Raw genomic sequence first — 21,611 nt, 5'->3', positions numbered from 1 at the left:
TACAATCAGGGGTTCTTACAATCAGGGGTCTTACAATCAGGGGTTCTTACAATCAGGGGTTCTTACAATCAGGAGTCTCAGTAAAGTCAGGAGTTCTTACAATCAGGGGTCTTACAATCAGGGGTTCTTACAGTCAGGGGTTCTTACAATCAGGGGTTCTTACACTCAGGGGTTCTTACAATCAGGGGTTCTTACAATCAGGGGTTCTTACAATCAGGAGTCTCAGTAAAGTCGGGAGTTCTTACAATCAGGGGTCTTACAGTCAGGGGTTCTTACAATCAGGGGTTCTTACAATCAGGGTTTCTTACAATCAGGGGTCTTAAAATCAGGGGTTCTAAAAATCAGGGGTCTTAAAATCAGGGGTTCTTAAAATCAGGGGTCTTAAAATGAGGGGTTCTTATAATCAGGGGTTCTTAAAATCAGGGGTGTTACAGTCAGGGGTTCTTAAAATCAGGGGTTCTTATAATCAGGGGTTCTTACAATCAGGGTCTTACAATCAGGGGTTCATATCAGTGTGTTTTATATGGATTGATGTGCCCAGATGTTGATATTGATCGTTGCTCCTTACGTTCAAGGGTTTATATCAATGTGTCTTACACGAACGGGCTGTGTCTAGATGTTGATATTGATCGTTGGTCCTTACGTTCAGGGGGTTATATCAGTGTGTCTTACACGTATGGACTGTGCCCAGATGTTGATAATGATCGTTGCTCCTTACGTTCAAGGGTTTATATCAGTGTGTCTTACACGTGGGGGCTGTGCCCAGATGTTGATATTGTTCGTTGTTTCCTACATCCATGGGTTTTAATCAATGTGTCTTACATGATGGGCTGTAGGCAGATGTTGCTACTTATCTTAGTATCTTACGGTTAGGGGTCTGTGTTGATCGTAACTCTTTACATACAGTGCGTATTCTTTGCCCAGATGTTGATATTGATTAATTGAACTTAAAATGTCACATCCATGTTAAACGTGTGTCCAGTTGTTTATTGCGATGGTAAAATGTTACATCTATGGGTCTGCGCGCAGATGTTGATATCGATCGTCGATCGTCGATCGTGAAGGTCAGAACCGTACTTGACATCCAGGGGTTTTATATTTGTACCTCTATATTGTCGCTATGTAACGATGATGATTTACATAAGGGGGGTTTTGAATAAAATGTCATGGTGGTTTTATATAAGGGTCTGTTCCCAGCTATTGATAATGATCCCAAATATCCGCTTACTGAAACTCCACGTTCCAGGAAATATTTTTTAAGTTCTGTCACATTCATGGCGTTTAAAGTCGCTTTTAATCTTCTGATTGGACATTTTGAACCTGAAACTTTTCGAGTTTTTCCGACTTTTCGAGAATTTAAGCAATGGGAGAATATATAGTAACGGGAACGTGACTTGTAGTTCGTACACGTGAAGTGATTTCTTGAGACCGGATGTTCGAACTTTCGCGGTTCGATGAATGTCCTCCCCTTGGATGGGATGGGTGGGTTTGTTGGAGCTTAAACCTCGTAGGGGACCTGTTTCTGCTCCACTACTTTGTACAAACGTGAAGTAATTTCTTGAGACCGGTTGTTCGAACTTTCGCGGTTTGTTTACGTAAAGAGGTCACGTGATACTACACGTGAAATCTAACGCCTGAAAGGTGAACTATATGGAGGCTAATTAAAGGTTCTGCTTGTTCTGCGAACGTGACTTGTAGTTCGTACACCTCCCGGTTATTTCAATGGATAGAGCGCTGGGCTGTTGTGCAGCAGGTCGAGGGTTCGAGCCCCGGCCGGACCAACACTCAAGGTCTTAAAATAATTGAGAAGAATATGCTACCTCCCATAACATCAAGAAATGGTTAGATATTCTCGGATAGGGACGAATAGATGTAGGTCCCCATCTCCTGCAGGGTTAGGGGTAGGAGACGTTATATTCCCACGCACGAAATTACTGTTCGATGAATGTCCTCCCCTTGGATGGGATGGGTGGGTTTGTTGGAGCTTAAACCTCGTAGGGGACCTGTTTCTGCTCCACTACTTTGTACAAACGTGAAGTAATTTCTTGAGACCGGATGTCCGAACTTTCACGGTTTGTTTACGTAAAAAGTCACGTGACACTACACGTGAAATCTAACGCCTAACAGGTGAATTGATAACGGTGATCACAAAGTCATTTTAAAAGGGAATGCACTGAGGTAAATGTTTCTGAGTTGCCGAAGGGGGGTCTTGAAATAATTGTAACCGAAAAATACAAAATATCAAAAAGTCGATATGGAGTATGAAATGCACAGATATTTATTTGCCTCTTTCAGATAAGTAATGCTTCCGGTGCTTCTGAATTAACCTGTGACCTCACCTGCTATTCACAAAAGAGGTCTCTGAACGGCTTTCATGCGATCGGTGATCCCGCTGAAGTTTGGTGGATTCATGATTTGTGGTAGTTATACTTGGGTTTTCTGAATGGCGAAATCTGCAGAGCCCGAGTCATTCCGTCCCATCTCTTACGAAGAAGAACTTCAAAGAGCTAAGTAATGAATCATGACTCACGAACGAGAGGAGAACCTCGAAGGAATAGGGAAGGCGATGGAATGGAAACGTTTTTGCGTTAGAACTACGACGACGACATTATAAACACTAACTAATTAATTAATAGAATAGTCAATAATTAACCTACCTAAGTGAGTGTAAACTTGTTATCAGTCGCACCCCATCCTTAAACAATGGGTGTGAATAGGTAAGAGAGGGTGATATTTCACTCTAGAATAGAATAAAAGTGACGACCTGGTTAACGAACTAGCTTGCTTGGATATTTAGCAATGAAAAGAGTCATCTTGAGACAAACAACACTGTAAAACAAAGTCTCAAAAATAACAATACCAATAAATTTCATAATTTTGTAGTAAATTTAGCGATTGATTTTATGCGTTAAATATCTCAGCTCGTGTCAGCCTCCAGGGAGGGAGGGCAACTCTTAGGAAAAAGAAGGAGTGGGGTGGGTGGGGTGGGTTAGTTAATAATTCTTCAATGTTTAAAGTCATTGATGCCCGTGAGAAAAAAAGTGTCAACTGCTTTCATGTTAGGGTTGAAAACTCAATCTTCGCTAATTAGATTTCAAACGCCCAAAGCATCAGTGATTTAAAAATGTACGTAACCAGGGCAACGTTTACCGCTTTTTTTTGCGACGAAAATTAAAAAACGTGACATTACAGAAACGGTAAACGAAGAAGAAGAAAAACTCGAAGATCAAATTATTTTTAAGTACTGCATAATGCTCCTCATCAGATCTTCCAACGTTCAAACTGCATTAGACTTCTAAGTCTACAAGATATTCGTTCAATTATATATATATGAACAGAACATAAATTATAATAGGCCTAAACGGACAAAGGATGGTTGAGGTTTCCTTGTCGCCAACAGTTGCACTGGGTGCGAAACAACCGTGGGTAATAGTCCCCTTTGGGTATCAAATTGTTTCGTGCTAACGAGACTCCCCTCGTTGAGTCTGGAGAGAGTTGTGAAAAATTTGGAGAACATCTAAAAAATACTTCTAATGGCTCAAAGTCTCAACGCAAACACATTTTAGGTTCTATTTGCTTTGTGTTTGAAAGCGTCCTCCGAAAAACTCTTGAATTGACCTTTTCATAATTCAGTGGCTAGAGTCTGAGTGGTTCATCGTGACTTTGAAGACTAGAAACTCGCTTGCTGCGCCGGAAAAACAAAACCTTTATTCTCGCTGATATTTCTCTCAGCTAGCAAGAGTTAATACCTTCTTGGTTAACTAGTGAATAAAAAAATGAAAAAACTTGAAACTTCCTCTTCATGGTTTTTAGCAAATAAAAGACAGTCACACTTTCCCGACCCTCTTGTTTAGGGATATTTTTGTCAAAGTGATGTGAGGTTCAACCCGCTTTTATGATTGAAATGTTTGCTTGCCGTGCGAATCGTCTGACGTTGATGCTATACGGATATTCCTTGAAAAAGTACATTCTTTTTAGCAAAGCATATTTGTCGCATATGTTTGAGATAATTGTTAATTGCGGTGCATTATGTAAGAAGGTGTTACGAAAAACGCCCTTATTTTAGCATTCGGGGTGACTTCGGTGATGGCGGTGGTTGCAATCCTGCACGTGTCTGTATGCGTACCTTCAGTTAAGTATATGTCCTCTGAGTTCTTCAAGATTTATTATACGATAATTTATAGCTATTTGTTAGGTCACCTCTTCTCTTTGTATGTCTCCTCTTCTCTTCTCTTCTCTGGCATTTGAGATTAAAATAGTGGAGAATTTATCAGAAACGGTGTGTCCACAAAAGTTACGAGGCACTCGTTGCCAGTGTCTCCCATTGAGAAAAAGCATCCTTGTGAACTAGAACTGGTCTTTTAGGTCTTGAGTCAGCTAGCGATCATTATACATTTGCTTTTTATTGAAGTTAGTCTGTCTTTCAAAAGGTACATCGTGTTAGGATAAAATGGCGCCTGGCGCCTCACGGCATTAGGACAATTTCGTCATATCGCTTGTCTCTAAAGCCCCTTTGACACTTAAGTTTTTTAAATATTTTACATTAAAATGTAATGACTCTAGAACATGTTTTAGCAACATAAGCGGTATTTTACCGTTTTCTGAATTTTTTTATCAAGCTCTTTAATCCGTAGATAAAATGTCTGGCAGAGCAAGAGGGGACTGGGCCCCGTTACGTCACAGTAGTAAGCATAGGTTCTTATCATACAAACAAGTGTCCTTGTACTTAGTTATTTCCCTGGCTATTTCGGTGATAGTTTCCTGTCATACGTCCGATATTTCCTGTTGTTCTGACGAAAGTTTCTTCTCCGATGACTCGGAGTTTAATTATATTTCGGAATACGTGGCGATTGAATCCGAAATGGGAACTCAAAGCGGTTAGATGGAGGACAGCGGTGGATGAATGTTGACCAATAAAATGTAGAAACATAAAAACTACATACAAAGAATTAAAAAGCTTTCGCGAATAAAAAGTCTTAATGGCTTTCTTAAACTGTTCAACGATTCGATACTTCTGATAGAACACGGAAGATCGTTTTGAAATTTAGGAGGACTATGGAAGACAGCAGAAAACTATAAACATCTCACAATCATTTCAGGATTTTGCGCGATTTAAAACAAAAGCTTTCTTGGCAGAAATATCTCAATAGATGTGATCGGTGCATCATAAAACCTGGAGATAATTTTTTCCTTTGAAGTGAGAGTATTTTACCCGTTTAAATCGGAAAATTATGAAGATCCGACGGTATAATCTTTTCAGTTCTGGCCGTATGTGACACTAGAGACGATAAACGTCAAAATAATTTCACGTACAGTGGCACGCACCGTCGCATAATTGAAATCAAAACTTTTCCTCACAGAAATATCTCAATAGACGTGAGTTGCACGTTATGTGAGCTTTGAGGAAATTTTTCTCTTTGAAATAAAATATTTTACTGTTTGAATCTGCGACTTTTTCCGAATGTTTCCATTTGAAAAAAAAAAGACTTTATTGTTTGAATCTGCGAATTTTTCCGAAAAGGGCCGCTAAATTTGCGAAGTGAGCAAGCTTCGAAATACGATACCTTAAGTTATTCAACAGAATGATGGAACGGAGTAACGGTGGATCGGCGGAATGGTGGAATATCTTAAGAAGCAGAATGACGGACTATCCTAACACAAAAGTCTCAAAAATGGACTTGCAATGAAATAAAAAAATGTATTTCCAATTAACAGGCGAAATTAGAAGAAGCATAATAATCATTGTTGAAGCCCGGAGGATAGGGGAACTATAACGCTTTCGAGCTAGTCAAATAAATTATTAGTATTGTCAAATTTTGTGCTCCAGGGTATAAGTAAGGGTAGTTAACTACATGTCAACTGCATGTTCGGCTTCCAAAATGGAAAAGAGACCGTTTTACTGGGAAATCTGAAGTAACGAATTGAGATAATTTTCAAAAATTTTATTTGGATACTTCATACGAGCGCCAACAAACTTGCAAAATGCCAGCTTAAGTATTTTTAACTTTAACCGTTAGTAATCTGTTTAAATTATCCCTAATTTTGTCCATCTGTTCCTTGTTATCAGGATTTATTGTTTTTTTTGGGAAGTTTCTTATCCCTTCCAAGCTGTTTGGTTTCGATGGTACGATAATATAAAACGAGGGTTTGGAGAGTTATCGGTACCTCAACAGTTAATTGTTCATGGAGAAACTGTGTTTTCTCCACAAACAAAAATTATCCAAGACCCCCGTAAAGCTTTTCTGTTATTGCACAGCGTCTTGGTAACATTTCCTCTTAAAAAAGAGAAATTTCAATCACTGTTTATTCACAATTCATCCGAAATTCAAAAGGCGATAAAAGAGGTTATAGCTTTCCATTTTATCTACCACCGAATAATGATAAAGCATAAAATATATACATTTGTTTTAAAATTTTAAAAATATCACACCTTCATGTAGAACACTCGTAAGATAATAATTGAATCTATTCTTAAAAAATGTGGAAACTGTCAGTAATTCAGTTCTTTTTGCAAATTATTCCAGGTACCAATTGTTAGTATAAAAAATAAATGTTTAAAACTGTTTAGTTGCAGATGCAGTCTTAAGTTTGAAACAGTGTTTAGCCCGGCTCTTAAAGGTCGATAATCACGTGCGAACGTAAAAAATGCTGAGGGTTCTAGACCATTAGGTAACTGTCTGTTTATTCTTTCATTTAGCATTGGCCGTTTATAAGGGACTTTAGACGTTCTTCGTACGTAGCCTACATGTCCGCCCCAATGTTACCAAGGGCACATTTAAACGCACTACATTGCACTTTCTCTAAGACGTCTGAACCCTTTTTGAGGAGTGTACACCGGACTGGAGAACAATACTGTCTAGCATCTGTCGTCATTTACAAGCTCTAGTATTGGACTTAACCTACCAATTGCATAAGGAAATATCCTTCAAATATGCTAAAAGTATTTTCTTTATTCATATCCTCAAAAGATGGGAGAAGATATAGTTACAACTGATTACTAATTACTAAAAGAATCTCTGTGACTTCAACTACATTTACTTTATACTTTTATGCATTGTTTTTACATGCTGGCTAGTTAAGCATTCATGCATTTCCATTTTACCGAATGTTAACAGGTACTTAATAACGCACTGACAATGTAAAAAAAAAAAGAAAGAACGCAAATACACAGGTAGGTTTGAAAAGCTCTCGGCCTAAATGCAAGAAACTGATTATCTGGACAATCTACAGAGCACCTGATTGAATATGGAAAGTTTTTTTCAAGATTTAAATACATCTATGTCTTCTGTGCCTGAGAAGACCCAGCTTGTTTTGGTCGGGGATTTCAAAATAAATTTTTTTATTTTGAAATCCCCGGGTGGTTGAAATCTGGGGTGGTTGCTGGGTGTGAATTGTAACTGAAAAGCCCCCATGGGGAGTGGTCAATTAACATATGTATGTATGTATGTATGTGTTCCCAAGGCTCCAGAAAGAACCATTGAATATTGGTCATACAAGAATTATTCGAAGCAGGAATTTCTGATTGACTTGAGAGATATTGAATGGGACCAAGCACTAAACAAGGATGACATTGACTCCGCGTTCGATGATTGGAACGACGATGATTTACGAACAGTTTCTGAGTGGTTCTCTAGAAATCTCCCTACTCTAAATATATCCATAGAAAATGGACTTCTTATGAACTGCCAGTAAGGGGAGGGGGGTCAACCAAATCCCCCACCGCTCACAGGTCCCTGATTGTGGAGGGCTCAAAAAAATTATTCGGGAAGGTTTCCTCAGTCACTTTCTTCGATGAAGTGGGACAGTTCATCAGATGTTCCCGTTCTTGTGACCGCTTCATTTTTAAGACGTACAACTTTTTGACGAAGGAACTGCAGCATCGCATTGGACCGAAGAAAACATACTTCTTGAATATCTTCATATGTGTAACTCCTCTCCCTGGTGAAACAAAAAGGAAAAAAAATAAGTTCAAAAAAACGGTAGAGATGGCAAGTATTTTATTATTATTAAGTTATTGCGAGGCTTCGACAGAAAACCTAGCCTGTTAATTGCGCAGGAGCCGTTTTAAGCCTAAGCAAAGGTCTTTCTACCTCGCGTGTATATCAAAGGCTAAAGCGTTCTTTATGTAATTTTTTACTCGACTAAGACACTTACCGATGGCGAGCATCAGTACAGAGGCGTTGAGAGCTACAAAGATGAAATTCACAAACATAGAATCGCTCTTGCCCTCTCCTTGACTCTCATCCCAGTTTGTGTAAACTGCACCAAGACAAACGTCAAAGAAAATGATCCAAAGGACAAATGTTTGTAACCGATCTTCAAACTTGTCCTTGATTGGTCGGAATAAGGTGTAGACCACTCCAAAGACGCTGACTGTAAGAATTGTAAGGCTGATTTGGGTGAGGCTTTTGGATCCAAACAGGAAAATCAACGAGATTAGAATCAGCTTGCGATACATCTCTGTGACTTCCCAAAACCAAAATTTCTTCTTATAGTTTTCAAAGAACACTCGAAGTCCGAAAGCAATTTCTTTGTCTTCCTGGGACTCGCGATATATGTAAATGAGAAACAAAACAAGAAGTGGAAATCCCACGGGATATAATGCCAAAATAGAGGCTATGAGCCAATACAAGCTGTGGCGAGGAGTGAAACACTGGATAGAGTAGTCAGCTCTCAGCAGGAAGTCACAGTCGCTCTTGTCGTCCGTGAAACACGTTTCTACACACGCACCAGGAAGAGGAAGAATCTGAATTATCGATTTGCTTGTCGTGGGGTAGGTCGTCAATAACAAGAGGAAAATGTTGCGATAGCAAGATTTCTTCAAAGCCTTAATTTCCGTTACTTTTTGGCTTTCGCTAAGGTCCCTCTTGTTCATGATGTAGCGCTTTTTCAGGAATAGATACAAGAAAAGCAAGCCAACGAGTAGGACATTCAAGGTAATGATCAATGTAAACTTCCCAAGTTGATCCAACTGCAGAGAAGAATCAATGCAGCTAAGTGGAGCAAACTGCAAAATGTTCCCCTCAAATACTTTTAGAAACTTCTCCATTGAAATCAAAGTGATTGGCCAACGAACTTTCGCCAAAGCCGAGAAAATACCAGCGATGACTTGGTAAAAACCAATCACAATCTTGAAGCATGACATGATGACATCTGCAACGGTTCGGTTATTCTCTGTACGTTTGGAGTCACCCCAAAGAACAAGTAGGAACACAGCAACAAAAAGAGCAATTACCAAACTAGATGAGGTCACTGTTACAGTTAAGTGAGGACATTTCAAACATGAATGGAAGCGGAAATAAAATCCGCTAGAACAGGTTGCACACAAAGTCCCTTCATATCCATGATGGCATTCTGAGTCAATTCCACCCTTGCAGGATTTTGCATGGGGACATTTTAGAGGCATCGCAAGTGAGGTATCGAACTTGGAATATGACATGTTGTAGTCTGGTCCAAAAGAATGAATATTGTTAACAAAAGCCTTGAACAGTTCCCTTTCAGACTGGTGTGACCATTTCCAGAAGTAGTTGGGTGCAAGTATCGCTGTGTCCTTCTCACAAACAAAGCCATATTGTGGACACATCGTGCAAGGGCCAAAACGATCCGAGCGATAAAAGTTATGAAGGCATCTGCATGCACGGTATTTAGCGGTCTCGTTAGAAAGTGTACCTGCAAGTACAATAATTTTTCAAAATCAACAGCCACTACTACGTTCAAAGAATACAAATTAATAGTTATGGATGACTAGCACAGAGTGAACTCACTTCCTCTCCTTTTTTCTTTGTTTGATAAAGATATCAGACATCACCAGCGAACTGAATTGACATTTTTTTCAAGTTATGCATATTAAAGTCGACGACAATCAAACACGCAAAAGAAGATAAACAATCATTTTTGCCTCATTCTCCTGTTCTCAGGACTAGAATTTTTTATCATCCGTTTTAGTTTATCATTATGAAGAAATGAACCTGAGCTGGCTCAATAAGATGCCTGAAACTTCTAACTGTGTAAGAAGTGTCCTCAAACGTGATCAAGTTGAAACTTGAAAGTACGGTACATATATAGCAAACATAATAGTTACCGTAAGGACATGCCACGCAATCGATTGCTCTGGTCCCAGGACTATGCAGCACAGAAACAAATGTACCATTACTGCATCTTTTACAGTCAACTTGTCCCATTTCATCCTGATAAAAACCACCTGTAAATGAATTACTGAACAATGATACAGCCTCACGAATGGGTTATTTGGGGCCTATAGACAGGAGAGTCGACGGTTTGCCTCCGTAGACAATTAGGAACTTTTCGAAATGCTTTTGTTTTGTTTTGTTTTGTTTTATTTTCAATTCATTTCTAATGGAAGTGTCTCCTGTAATAGATTACATCACAGTGCCAGTTAAAAGTCAACCAATCAATTTTCTATAATTCGCTCTTTAAACTCTGTTAGAAATGACTATTCCTCCTTTCATATCCCCTTCCCCTAAAAACCGTGTGATACTCCCCCCTCCAAAGAAAAAGCAGAAAAAAAATTTCCGACTCCCTAGGTAATGAATATATAGTAACTGGTCCCTGATTGCGACTGAGTCAGACTGTGATTTTGAAAAGCGAGCAAGGTTTACAAATAATTGAAAAGAAGTTTACTGCTCCTTTTTTTTTAGTTTCTTTTGCTAGTTTTGTGTCAATGAGAAAGTTAATAATAGTTGCTGCGTAACTCTGCCAATTATAAAAGCTTCAAGACTTGAAATACAAAAGAACGCCTTTTCAAGGATTGGTGCTAAACTATGGAATGAGATACCTAATTCTCTGAGAGGGCTACCAAAGAAATCCTTCAAATTCAGAATAAAAAACAAACTACTAAGAGTACTCGAAGATGAAGACTCTTCCACTGAGGCTCGCAAAATCATCTCTAAGCTAGATTAAAATGTCAGTAGTAGTAGTAGTAGTAGTAGTAGTAGTAGTAGTAGTAGTAGTAGGGGGAAGGGAAGAGAGAGAAACAAACAAACAAGCAAAATATTATCTATTAAATCACATTCTTTTCCTACTTTTTTTTTTATATTGTTAATATTAATAGTAATAAGCTAACGATGGACAGAAGGGAGCTACTGATGGAATGGCCCGCTTAGACTAGCATAGCTTAATGCGTGCCAGTCCGACTTTAAGAGTATGTTTTTATGTGATATTATAATAACTGATGATGATGATTATAGTTCCCTTCACTTGGTAGCAGAGTCTGGCTCACTTGGGGACCTAGTGATGTGATACCCGGTTCTCACCCAGTTGACGAAACTTGTTTTTTCTCTGCTAACGTTTAAAAATGCGTAGAATCCTATGCTTCAACGGGGCTTACCATTACTGAGAGGTGCTTGCTTCTAAAAATCAGTTAGATTAATATTACTCATTGATACCTGCAAGACACTCGATACAGCCTGTTTCAGTGGTTTTTTCACCAACCGAACAGAGACTGCATTCAGCACATGTGGACCTTCGGTGCGGAAAAGTAGGTTGATGGCGTGGATCACAATCACGGCATTTAAAACCTGAGCGTTTCAAGCCAAACAGGAAGTAACTTTGTTCGCCAATTAAAGTGATATGCAGAGAAGTAGAAGGAGCTCATTCTCTGAAGGTTAGAAAATTATAACATATTAAAGGCTCGGTTGAGCAAAATATTAAAGTTTGATAAGACAAAGATGGTAGATAACTAAGCGTATTTTAGATTTGGCCACCATTGTCTCACATTCAAGAATCGTGGGAACAAAAGAAAATGAGGTCCATGGTCAAATGCTATAGCCTTTCATTAAGCCAATCAAAATTGAAGAATTGAAATCTTAATTTTTTCTTTATAATCACAAGTTAACTTATAAATTAAGACTACCTGTAATATAGCGAAGCTAATCGAGGCAAGTAGTATGGGAAACGTGTCAATTGCATATTAATATAATATTACTCTAATGACAAAAAATAAATAACAATTACAAAGGTACAGATGTCAATTACAAAACCTTAATGTGAATACAAAAATATAGGTATACTAATTACGAAGCCACGAGTACATAATTAAAAACAGGAAAAGCTCAAAATACTCTTTATTGTAACTAAATCTAGTTTCTTGTCATTTCATTTATTTATGTATCAATATCAGGATAAGAATCCTGGTTTAGAAGGATTCGAAGTAAGGATTCGGTTATTTTTTTCTTGAAACTCTATTTTGGGAACTGCCTCAAAACATCCGGAATACAGTTCCAGATTTTTGCGCCCATAGAGGAAAAATAACTCTTATAGTGATTTAGTCGAGAGTAGTTTATATAGAAGTTACCAGCGGTAGAAGATCGTGTGTTATAATGATGAGCATCATTAATGGGTCTAAAGAGTGCAGAAAATGTTAGATGACACGACTTTGTTATAGACATCATGCAAATATTCTATGGTTAGGCCAGGCAGAGTTTTATACCAATGCTAACTTTGGATATCTACAAATACTCCATTTAGTTAGAAAAGTGGCTAAAAGAAGTCGGATATATATTAGTGTAGATGTCTATGATAGAAATGTAACGGTTGTGCATGTTCCCACATATAGCATTTAGACAAGGGATTATAAACAGTTTATATTCTGATAACAAATATATATGAAATACATATATATGAACTGCGGTTATGAAACGTATATGTGCACGATCCTTCGCAGTAAAGCACTATTTAAGCAATAGTGAAAATCAGACCTGAAAAAAATTCAGGCCTGTACGGGATTCGAACCACTGACCACTTTTGTTGTTTGATTTATCATCTACGGGTTTATGTCGAATTAATTTGATGGCCTGCTCCCAGTTGGCGTGTTAGCTCAATTGGTAGAGCGCTGCACTAGTATCGCAGAGGTCAGTGGTTCGCATCCCGTACAGGCCTGAATTTTTTTCAGGTCTGATTTTCACTATTGCTTAAAGAGTGCTTTACTGCGAAGGATCGTGCACATATAAGTTTATATTCTCTTGGTGTGGAACAAATTTAAACTAAGGCTTACTTACATTGTCGCCATATATTTTCCTCGCGGAAGCTTAAGAAGATTTTTACACGTCAATGATCTGTAAATGATTAGATTAAGAATAAATTGAATCTAAGTTATAACGATTTAAAAATCAACGCATCATTATGAAAATTTTACAAACTATAATTAGCCAAGCGGCCTAAGTAGCTGAAGTCTAAATGGGTGCGTATCAGGCAACTTAAGGTACTGCGCACTGCTGACCTTTCCGAGGGTTTCAGTGGGGTAATGGCTATTATTAAAAACTGGATCATTGGATAATGCAATTCAAGACTTTTTATTGGCTTAGCCATTATGGTATATGAGTCAATATACCATAATCTAATATCTGTACCTTGTAACATCCGGTTTCTTCTTACAAGATAAAGTCGAGAAGATTTGTCTTATATCTTGGGGGCGTTTTTTAATAAAACAACTATTCTACTCGCGATTGTTGGATAGGAGATGATTACAGCCAACACGGCGCTGCGCGCTTCGTTGGCTATTTATCATCTGATATCCAACGCGCACTCATGGAATGATTGTTAATTACGGTTAAGATTCTGACCATTCAAAGGTTAACGATTAATTTTTTCTGTTCCAGTTAAAAGAACAATTTTTATCGTTAACTTTACATGCGACAAGCGGTTAAAACTGTTCACTCTTAACGCCAAACGACTAGATTTTTTTCCTTTATACGGCTAACGGTTAACCCCAGTAAGACCCTCTTTCTCGTGGAATGGATGACATTCTATACATCACGCATTTTTTTATTGACTTACTCGAATTGACCCCAATGGAGCGTTCTTAATATTTTACAACAAGATGACAGTCCATCTCCGGTTGACAATACCCCTCTCTTACATTTTCCTACCATTGTGACGGCCACCTCTCTCAATGCCCCCCTCCCCCCCTCCCCTCGACCGACAAGTCAGTCGTCGCAGACAAACGCCGTCGTCGGATCTTAAGCTCGCCATCATATTGGGCAGAGTCAGGTTCCATGAAAAGTAAGCATCTTGCTCAAAAACATAATACACCTAGGGAGCGTAACCAAATAGGAAAACAAATCACCAGTGGTCTACACGATAACAGTAACAGCGATAAAGACAACGGCGACGATAATGATGATGACAACGTAATAGCGACACTTGAAAGTAACAGTGGAGACTAAACAATACTATTGTGACTATCTAAGCCCCTTGGTGTGTATTAATAATACGTCTTTACTTACACCTTGGTATTGTTTGTCATTTTGTCGAAAATGTCATCTGGTAACATCGGCATAGGATTATCAAAAATGGTTGTGAAAATGAAAGGATAGTGTAATGCGTACCGTTTGTTTCTCTTTCCTACGAGTAACATTTTTTAAGTATCATCTCGCTGACAACAGAAATAAAACACCTTCGAAAGGGTGACGAATGGTTTGAACGCATTGCGTGATTAATTAAGGCAAAAATTAATATGCGTGAGTTTTACAAAGAGGCGAGCGTGATTCGTGAATTCATGAACCAGCGTGGGGCATGATTTGCCCCTAAAATATACATGACCTACAAATTAGTCCTTTCATTACGTGGAAACCTCAAGATTTCCCCAAAATCTCAAACACAAGAAGAAAGATTTGAAATATTCCCACTTAAATACTTAACGCGTGAATTTTTACCCCTTCCCCCGATTTCCCACCCTTTGCTACTCTCCTTCGACAAAAACCACAAAAATTATAGAAAGAAATTTCAATAAATATGGTCCAGCTTGATTCACATGAGTATATTAATAGAGATATTTAGCACTGCTTTTAAGTGAAAATCGGCTACGTTCCATAGCGCGAACCTCGCTGCTTTAGCTTTGCATGAGCTCACGTCATATCAGTATTTTAAAAGCGATTTTCATATGAAACTTCATCCGCCCTTGTGTGACCTACAGGAAATATTTTTGATGCACTTTTTACCGGGAATGAACTTCTAGTATGTGAGAAGAAAAGGAAAGGAAATCTTACGTACACGGCAAACGTGAAACATCTTGCTTTCAAGTAGAAACAGCCAAGCGCAACTAGCAAACAAGAAAAAAATGGCGGGAAAATAAACGTGGCCACGTGGTCATTCTTGCCGTTCACGTTTCACGTAAATGCGGTGCTAAATCTCTCCAATGTATCGCATTTTAACGTTTATGGAAAAAGTATTGTTCGTTAAGTTACTTACAGCTGCTTCAGAACAAGTCTGTCAAAGCTTTTGCTTTCAATGGTTTTAATTGCATTACTGTGAAGAAACCTGCAGGACAAAAAAATTTCGATGAAACAAAATCTCCTACTGCGGAACAATTTTGAAAATATCGTATGAATGAATGTTGCAAATTGCAACCAAATAAACATGATAGAACTTGCATGAATCATTAGCATCAAATAAGGCAGTTTTCAAAATTTTAAACGGTCGTTTACCCTCAAAAACCAAACGCGCCAAGTACTTGGAAATTTGCTACATTCCGTGGCATACGGTGTTGAAAAGACTATGCGGAAGGTGTTTAAGAACTTGTAATAACAAATACGATTACGTAATAAATTTTGTTGTTGTCGCATAACGTATGCGACCTGGTGACACTTTATGTCGAATAATCTTGTCCGCAATTAGTAACCACTGTAGAGTTGTGTAGTTCAGCAGCAGAGTGTTTTTCAAGAACCGTTCTGAAGGATCTCGAGATTAGTTCATGTTTAGAGAAGTTCCGAAGGACTTCGATATTATTTTAGTTTATATTTGGCGTTTCGTCCGACCAAAAGGGGAAAAAATTATACTTACAGTGACTCAAGGAGAGGAGTTTCATCAAAAACATCTTTGGCAATAAATGCTAAATTGTTTCTTATAAGCATTCTGAAAAATTTAGATCAGAAAAACACCCATAAGAATTGTAGCATATTCAAAGTGAAGTGCGCGCTCTGATTGGTCAATTCAGTGTTCACCATTTGCCTATGGGTGTACGCCGTTGACGTGAGCAAATGCTGGTCACGTAAGATTTCAGTTTTAAGTAAAAGGCAACTCTCCTTATACTTTATGTTATAAAACATTTGAAGTGTGATTCACAAAAAATTTAGAAATACACGTAGCTGAATTAAAGAAAGAAACTAGTGAATTAATTTATTTGAAATAATTCAAAAATTGCTGAAGTCCGTTACGTTAAAATAGCACCTCTAAATTTAACATGTCAGTGATTAAGATGTGGTACCCGCCAAACTCACTTTGTAAACAAGGAAAAGCAATGCAAAATGTTGTACTAATGGACTTATTTTTCGTTTTTACGTAGCCTCGTCTGAATACTAGGGGAGTTTAATGAATTCCATACACTTCCTCAGTGTTCAGAGAAGAACATCCATGCGTGGTTCGAGTCCTAACTGTTTCTATGAGTTATTCATCGAAGCAGCGAGTGAATATAGAACGTCAAACCGTGTTTAAATACTCTCATGAACAGGGCAGTGACAAAGCTTGTTTCTGTTTTTTTCCTTTGAAATTTTGTGCGGGAATTGGCGCGCGCTGATTATCCCCCTGCGCATGCCCTTCGTTTCACCGCTGTGTAATTCTCATCTAATCATATCTATTTTTTTCTATTTTTGAAACGCTAAATGAAATCTTAACATAATGTAAATCCCACTGAGTTCGGCTGAGTAAATATTCCGTTCGCTACACTATTGTGAACTAACACCTCTTTAGTTTACTTACAGTGTGTTCAAACTGGAAAGTCCAGCAAAGGTGCGGTTGTTAATGTGAGTAATCTTGTTGAAGTTAATCATCCTTGAGAAAAAAAGTAAAAGGAAATTAGTGTAGGAAAGTGAAGTTAAAAAAATTAAAAGGAAAAAAAAAACTTTTATAAAGCGGAATAGGTCATATTCGATGAACGGCATAAAGAATTACAGTCAAACTAAGTGAAGCGTACCCCTCAAGATTACATTAACCCGCTAACCGTTTCAAGAATGCAATAATGGTTGATTATTTGAATATTGAACCCGATAGCCGTATTCGTTTTGAAAAGGCGCGGATCATTGTTCAAATCAGAGGTCCATTTGTGATTGGATTATGCGAAAACGTGATGATAGATCGGAACTATTTCAGCATGGCGTCAGACATGGGGGGAAAGGTGAGTGCGAGTGTTGTGTAGAACTTCTTGTAAATGTTGTAAATGGAATGTTATCGAGAGGTTTTTTCGCCTATTTACATATTGACGAACTTGTAGAAATTCTTGTGTGTATTCATGGTGGAAAAAAATAGTTTACGGGCGAAGCCATCGCAAGACTTTTTTTATTTCGTTAATATTTGCGATCGATTGTTTTCGCAGTGTTTTTACAGTGCAGTTCGTTCATTTTCAGGATTCCTCGTCAAATAGACCAATCTTATTGGACTTCAGAAATGGACTTCTAATTTGAACAATGATCCGCGCCTTTTCAAAACGGATACGGCTATCGGGTTCAATATTCAAATAATCAATCCATTATTGCATTCGTGAAACGGCTAGCGGGTTCAATAATCAAATAATAAATTAATTATTGCATTCTCGAAACGACTGGCGGGTTCAATATTCAATTGATCAATTCATTAATGTAATCTTGAGGGGTACGCTTAACTTAGCTTGACTGTAAGCCTCGTCATGTTATACGCCATATATATGATTTGAAGAACCTTTTTTTATTTTTACATCGTCTGGTTATATGCGGTAAAACTTCGAGAAAAAGTAATTGATGCGGAAAATGACCAAGAACATGTACAAAAGGCAGGGAATTATGAAACTCGATTATTTTGGGTGACATGAATGGATAAACGGTCAAATAATAAAATAAGGCAGAATTTTGACTCGATAAATTGTTGAATGTGAGTTGGTTGGGAGAAGTGAATTGAACTTTTTTTACTTACAGAATGTTTAATTTGTTGAGCTTATCAAATACGTTATCTGGTAATGACTCCAAGTGATTGAATGACAGATCACTGTGAAAAGTTAGAAATTGATAAAGTTATCGACAGGAAAATACACACCCAACCACTCTTACTGAAAAAAAAAACATGAAAAGTTTAAAAGTGATTCTATGCAAAGAATATATCTACAATTTGTAAGTGGACTCAGAGTTTAGAGCCCTCTAATCTGTAACCTATACAATGCATTAATTCCTTCATCAACCCGATGAAAATAATAGACCCCCAGTAAAAATAGAAAGCGGTATCTTATCCCTGTCTATTTTCAGTCAGTATTTCGTCATTTTACGAGCATTATCAACAAAATTTATTTTTAGTTACTTACAGGTTTCCTACTACAACAGTACTCTGAAATATATTTGGTGGAAGGTACTCAATCTCATTGTTTGACAGTAATCTACGAGGAAAAAGAAACATTCACAAACTTTCGTTCCTTGCGCTCAATCTCTAAATACTTCCGGCTTGTACCTGTCATACTTTAAACTTTTCAAAAAACAGAGTTTATCTTATAATACATTCTTATTTTCCCAATGATTCTGGGGGTAAAGCACTCTTCACCCTGGTCAAACCTTTGCCTGATAAATATATGGAAAACCGGAAATCATCATGATCAAACTTTATTTCACGCACATCATTTTGCCATCTCCACCCGCAAATAGCAAAAACTAGACGAGGCGGGCGAAGAGGTAAGGTTACAGTAATCATAACAGATAATATAACAATTGTAAACTAACTAACTAACTACCTAACTATACTAACTAACTAATAATTGTAACAACAACAAACATATGAAACATATGTATGAACTGCGGTTATGAAACGTATATGTGCACGATCCTTCGCAGTAAAGCACTATTTGAGCAATAGTGAAAATCAGACCTGAAAAAAAAAAAAAAAAAAAAAAAAATTTTAGGCCTGTACGGGATTCGAACCACTGACCTCTGCGATACTAGTGCAGCGCTCTACCAAGATAAATCAAACAACATTTATCTTCTACGGGTTTATGTCGAATTAATTTGATGACCTGCTCCCAGTTGGCTTGTTAGCTCAATTGGTAGAGCGCTGCACTAGTATCGCAGAGGTCAGTGGTTCGAATCCCGTACAGCCCTGAAATTTTTTTCAGGTCTGATTTTCACTATTGCTCAAATAGTGCTTTACTGCGAAGGATCGTGCACATATACGTAATAATTGTAAAGTAACTAAGTAAGCTATCTAGATGAATAAACCGTTTTCCCTCAAATTTCCAAAGTGAATCATTCAATGCTGAGAGATTCGTATACTTACAGTTCATAAGCTATTTTATTTCCAGATGTAGCGATTCTCGATACATCTATGATCCGGTTCCTTTCAAAACTTCTGAAGAACGGAAGGGTTGGAAAATAAGAGTATTCGAATTGTGAACACTTACATAAAATTCATTTTATAGTCATATCAATCACTTAGTTAGTAGCCACATTCTCCTGCCATTCGTGATGACGGTAAGTTTTCTAACTTTTACTTTATTATTTCGAGACTTGGTCTGTCAAATCTGAACTAGTCTAATCCGTGGAAAGGTGTCGCAGATAAGAATAATTATGACAGGCACCCAAAATTTGAGGCTGACGAACTTAGTCCAGTTTGTGTGACGATTTGATGTAAAGTACGTTCATACATCTATACAACATGGCAGTCAAACCTGGGGCATACGTGACCTGTTGGTCACAATGGGTTAATAACATTTACGAATAACGGTTAATTTCTTTTTTTTTCCGTTACACCTGCGATAATTTTTTGTACGGCTAACATTTTTACGAATAAAGGCTAATATTTGGCAATTTTTACCCCCAACTGCTAAATATTTTGGCCGTTTCACGGATATCGAATAGCTCCAGTGAAACCCTCCAACGTAACTACCTCCATTCAATGTGTCGAAAGTGGTTGACACATGTTTGAAGTGTCAAACACACTCTAAATCATTGAAAGGATCTCCCTCTCCCATTCAGTGTTACCTGTATGCAGATAGAGGTTCATGGAATCACGATACATTTTTTTTTTTGGTGGGGGAGGGCGAATAGGTTAACTTAACAAGGGTACAAGTGATAAAATTAAAGTAATCATGAAACGGTTGTGGGTTGTGAGGGTCAGGGTATCAACAATTTTGTCACCGATTGCAGATGGTGAATCAACATACGATGATGAAGAGACCAAAACAAGATACCTACTGCGTGAATTTGTTGGCTATGGGACAAATAATCTTTTTTTTTAGGACAACCTTTGTTTGCAAGTTGAATCGGAATAAACCAAATTCTATGATAAACTTAGTGCTTTCCTTTAAATGCACTGGCTATTTTGTCGAGTCGGATCTTGGTAAAAATCTAGATCCCTTGTCTTACCACTCAGGTACACAATGATAACAAATCAGAGAAACTTACAATGTGTTGAAAAATGTGAGTCCCTTCAAATCTGGCACGGTGGTCAGTAAGTTATTCGTCAAAGTGCTAAAGGATTCAGGAAAATGGGAAAAAGACTTATTAATCAGTTATAATGATTTGATTAAAAGGCTAAGGTTCTCTTTCCAAGATCATCTATTTGGTACTGCCTGCTTTACGGGAAGAAATCCCCTGATTGGCCAGTCTCCTGGGAAGCAATCGTTTGGTCACGTCATGCAACTCTCAAATAGCGTTGTGTGACGAGAACAAACACTGAACCGTTGCAAAAGCACTTTCTAGTTGGCTTATTGAAATATTGAAATATTTTCTTATCAAATAACACGCCCCTTCCCTTTTCTGACTCTCATTAAAAAGTAATGCAATAAATTAGTGTATTACATTCACGTCTGACGAGGGACTGATTACAAAATCCAAATACGAAATCTAATTACGAAATCAGCTCAATTATCATTGGAAATGGGTCTTCAATGAGGCATTGTCAGTTTGATGTAATTTCCCTAGTTTTGGAACTCTCTGTTTTGAAAATAATAGTATTAGGAATGTAGCTCTTCTCATCTTTTCAAATAAGCTCTTATTCAATTTGCAATTTGGACCCCAGTGGCCGAGTTCGGATTTTGAACACTAGTAGCCGATTTTTTACTTTGGATACTTGTGTCCGATTGACCGATTTACAATTTTGGAGAGCCAGTGTTCTACGGAGACAAGAGATTATAAACTGTTTATTTTCTCTTGATGGAGTGCATTTCGCATTTCGCAAGTTTAGCAGTATTCTCGATCGATTAACGACATGAGATTATAAACTGCAGTCCGTATTCTCTTGGTAACGCTAGTTGCTATTCTTTCAGTTGTGTGTGTTACTTACATTTTTTCGAGGCCAGTGAGTTGCTTAAAAGTTTCGTCCCCTATGGTCTTTATTCTGTTATGATTAAGCCACCTATCACCGATTAAAAAACATATTTTCAAGTTATTTATCCCAATAAATAAAACCAAGCTCGATATGCTTGAACTCGAGCATAGAAAACTGTGGCTGGAACATGGAATCAAGGCATCCAGGTAAACTTCTTAGGAGAAACAACTTTCTTAAAAGACAACTTGAAGATGAATCCTCCCTACACCGGGAGGTGACAAAACGCGGAGCCCAACTTCATAGAGTACCCTATGGAGTACCTAAATGGAGTACCCCTAAGAATCATGTATTGGTAAAATGAAATACTTTTCAAACATGGT

The 21,611-nt window shown here is 37.8% G+C and overlaps 1 protein-coding gene and 1 long non-coding RNA gene across 4 annotated transcripts in view; one reads left to right on the top strand and one right to left on the bottom strand.

Moving 5' to 3' along the window:
* The first annotated feature begins 684 nt into the window (after positions 1–684).
* On the top strand, positions 685–2,887 carry LOC148733684 (uncharacterized). 3 transcript variants are annotated; one of them, XR_015999546.1, is made up of 2 exons: positions 685–1,064; positions 2,296–2,887. It is a non-coding gene; the product is annotated as an uncharacterized LOC148733684 (long non-coding RNA). The 3 variants fall into 3 exon arrangements; XR_015999548.1 differs by lacking the exon at positions 685–1,064 and adding an exon at positions 1,071–1,841; XR_015999547.1 differs by lacking the exon at positions 685–1,064 and adding an exon at positions 1,908–2,178.
* Positions 2,888–6,930: 4,043 nt separating this feature from the next.
* Positions 6,931–21,611, bottom strand: part of LOC111344952 (uncharacterized) — a 20,192-nt gene continuing 5,511 nt past the window's right edge. The window contains 15 exon segments of the mRNA XM_088758526.1: positions 6,931–7,876; positions 7,879–7,938; positions 8,155–9,669; positions 10,082–10,201; positions 11,406–11,617; positions 13,017–13,073; positions 14,244–14,315; positions 15,208–15,276; positions 15,799–15,870; positions 16,714–16,785; positions 17,899–17,970; positions 18,281–18,352; positions 19,240–19,311; positions 20,367–20,432; positions 21,247–21,318. Coding sequence (XP_088614652.1) covers positions 7,776–7,876; positions 7,879–7,938; positions 8,155–9,669; positions 10,082–10,201; positions 11,406–11,617; positions 13,017–13,073; positions 14,244–14,315; positions 15,208–15,276; positions 15,799–15,870; positions 16,714–16,785; positions 17,899–17,970; positions 18,281–18,352; positions 19,240–19,311; positions 20,367–20,432; positions 21,247–21,318 — 2,704 coding nt within the window. The 3' untranslated portion in view covers positions 6,931–7,775.

Source organism: Stylophora pistillata, chromosome 4 (assembly GCF_964205215.1).
Source record: "Stylophora pistillata chromosome 4, jaStyPist1.2, whole genome shotgun sequence".
In the NCBI taxonomy this organism is placed as follows: domain Eukaryota; kingdom Metazoa; phylum Cnidaria; class Anthozoa; order Scleractinia; family Pocilloporidae; genus Stylophora; species Stylophora pistillata.
The sequence above is the reverse complement of the archived record's forward strand: the minus strand, read 5'-3'. Positions and strand labels throughout refer to the sequence as shown.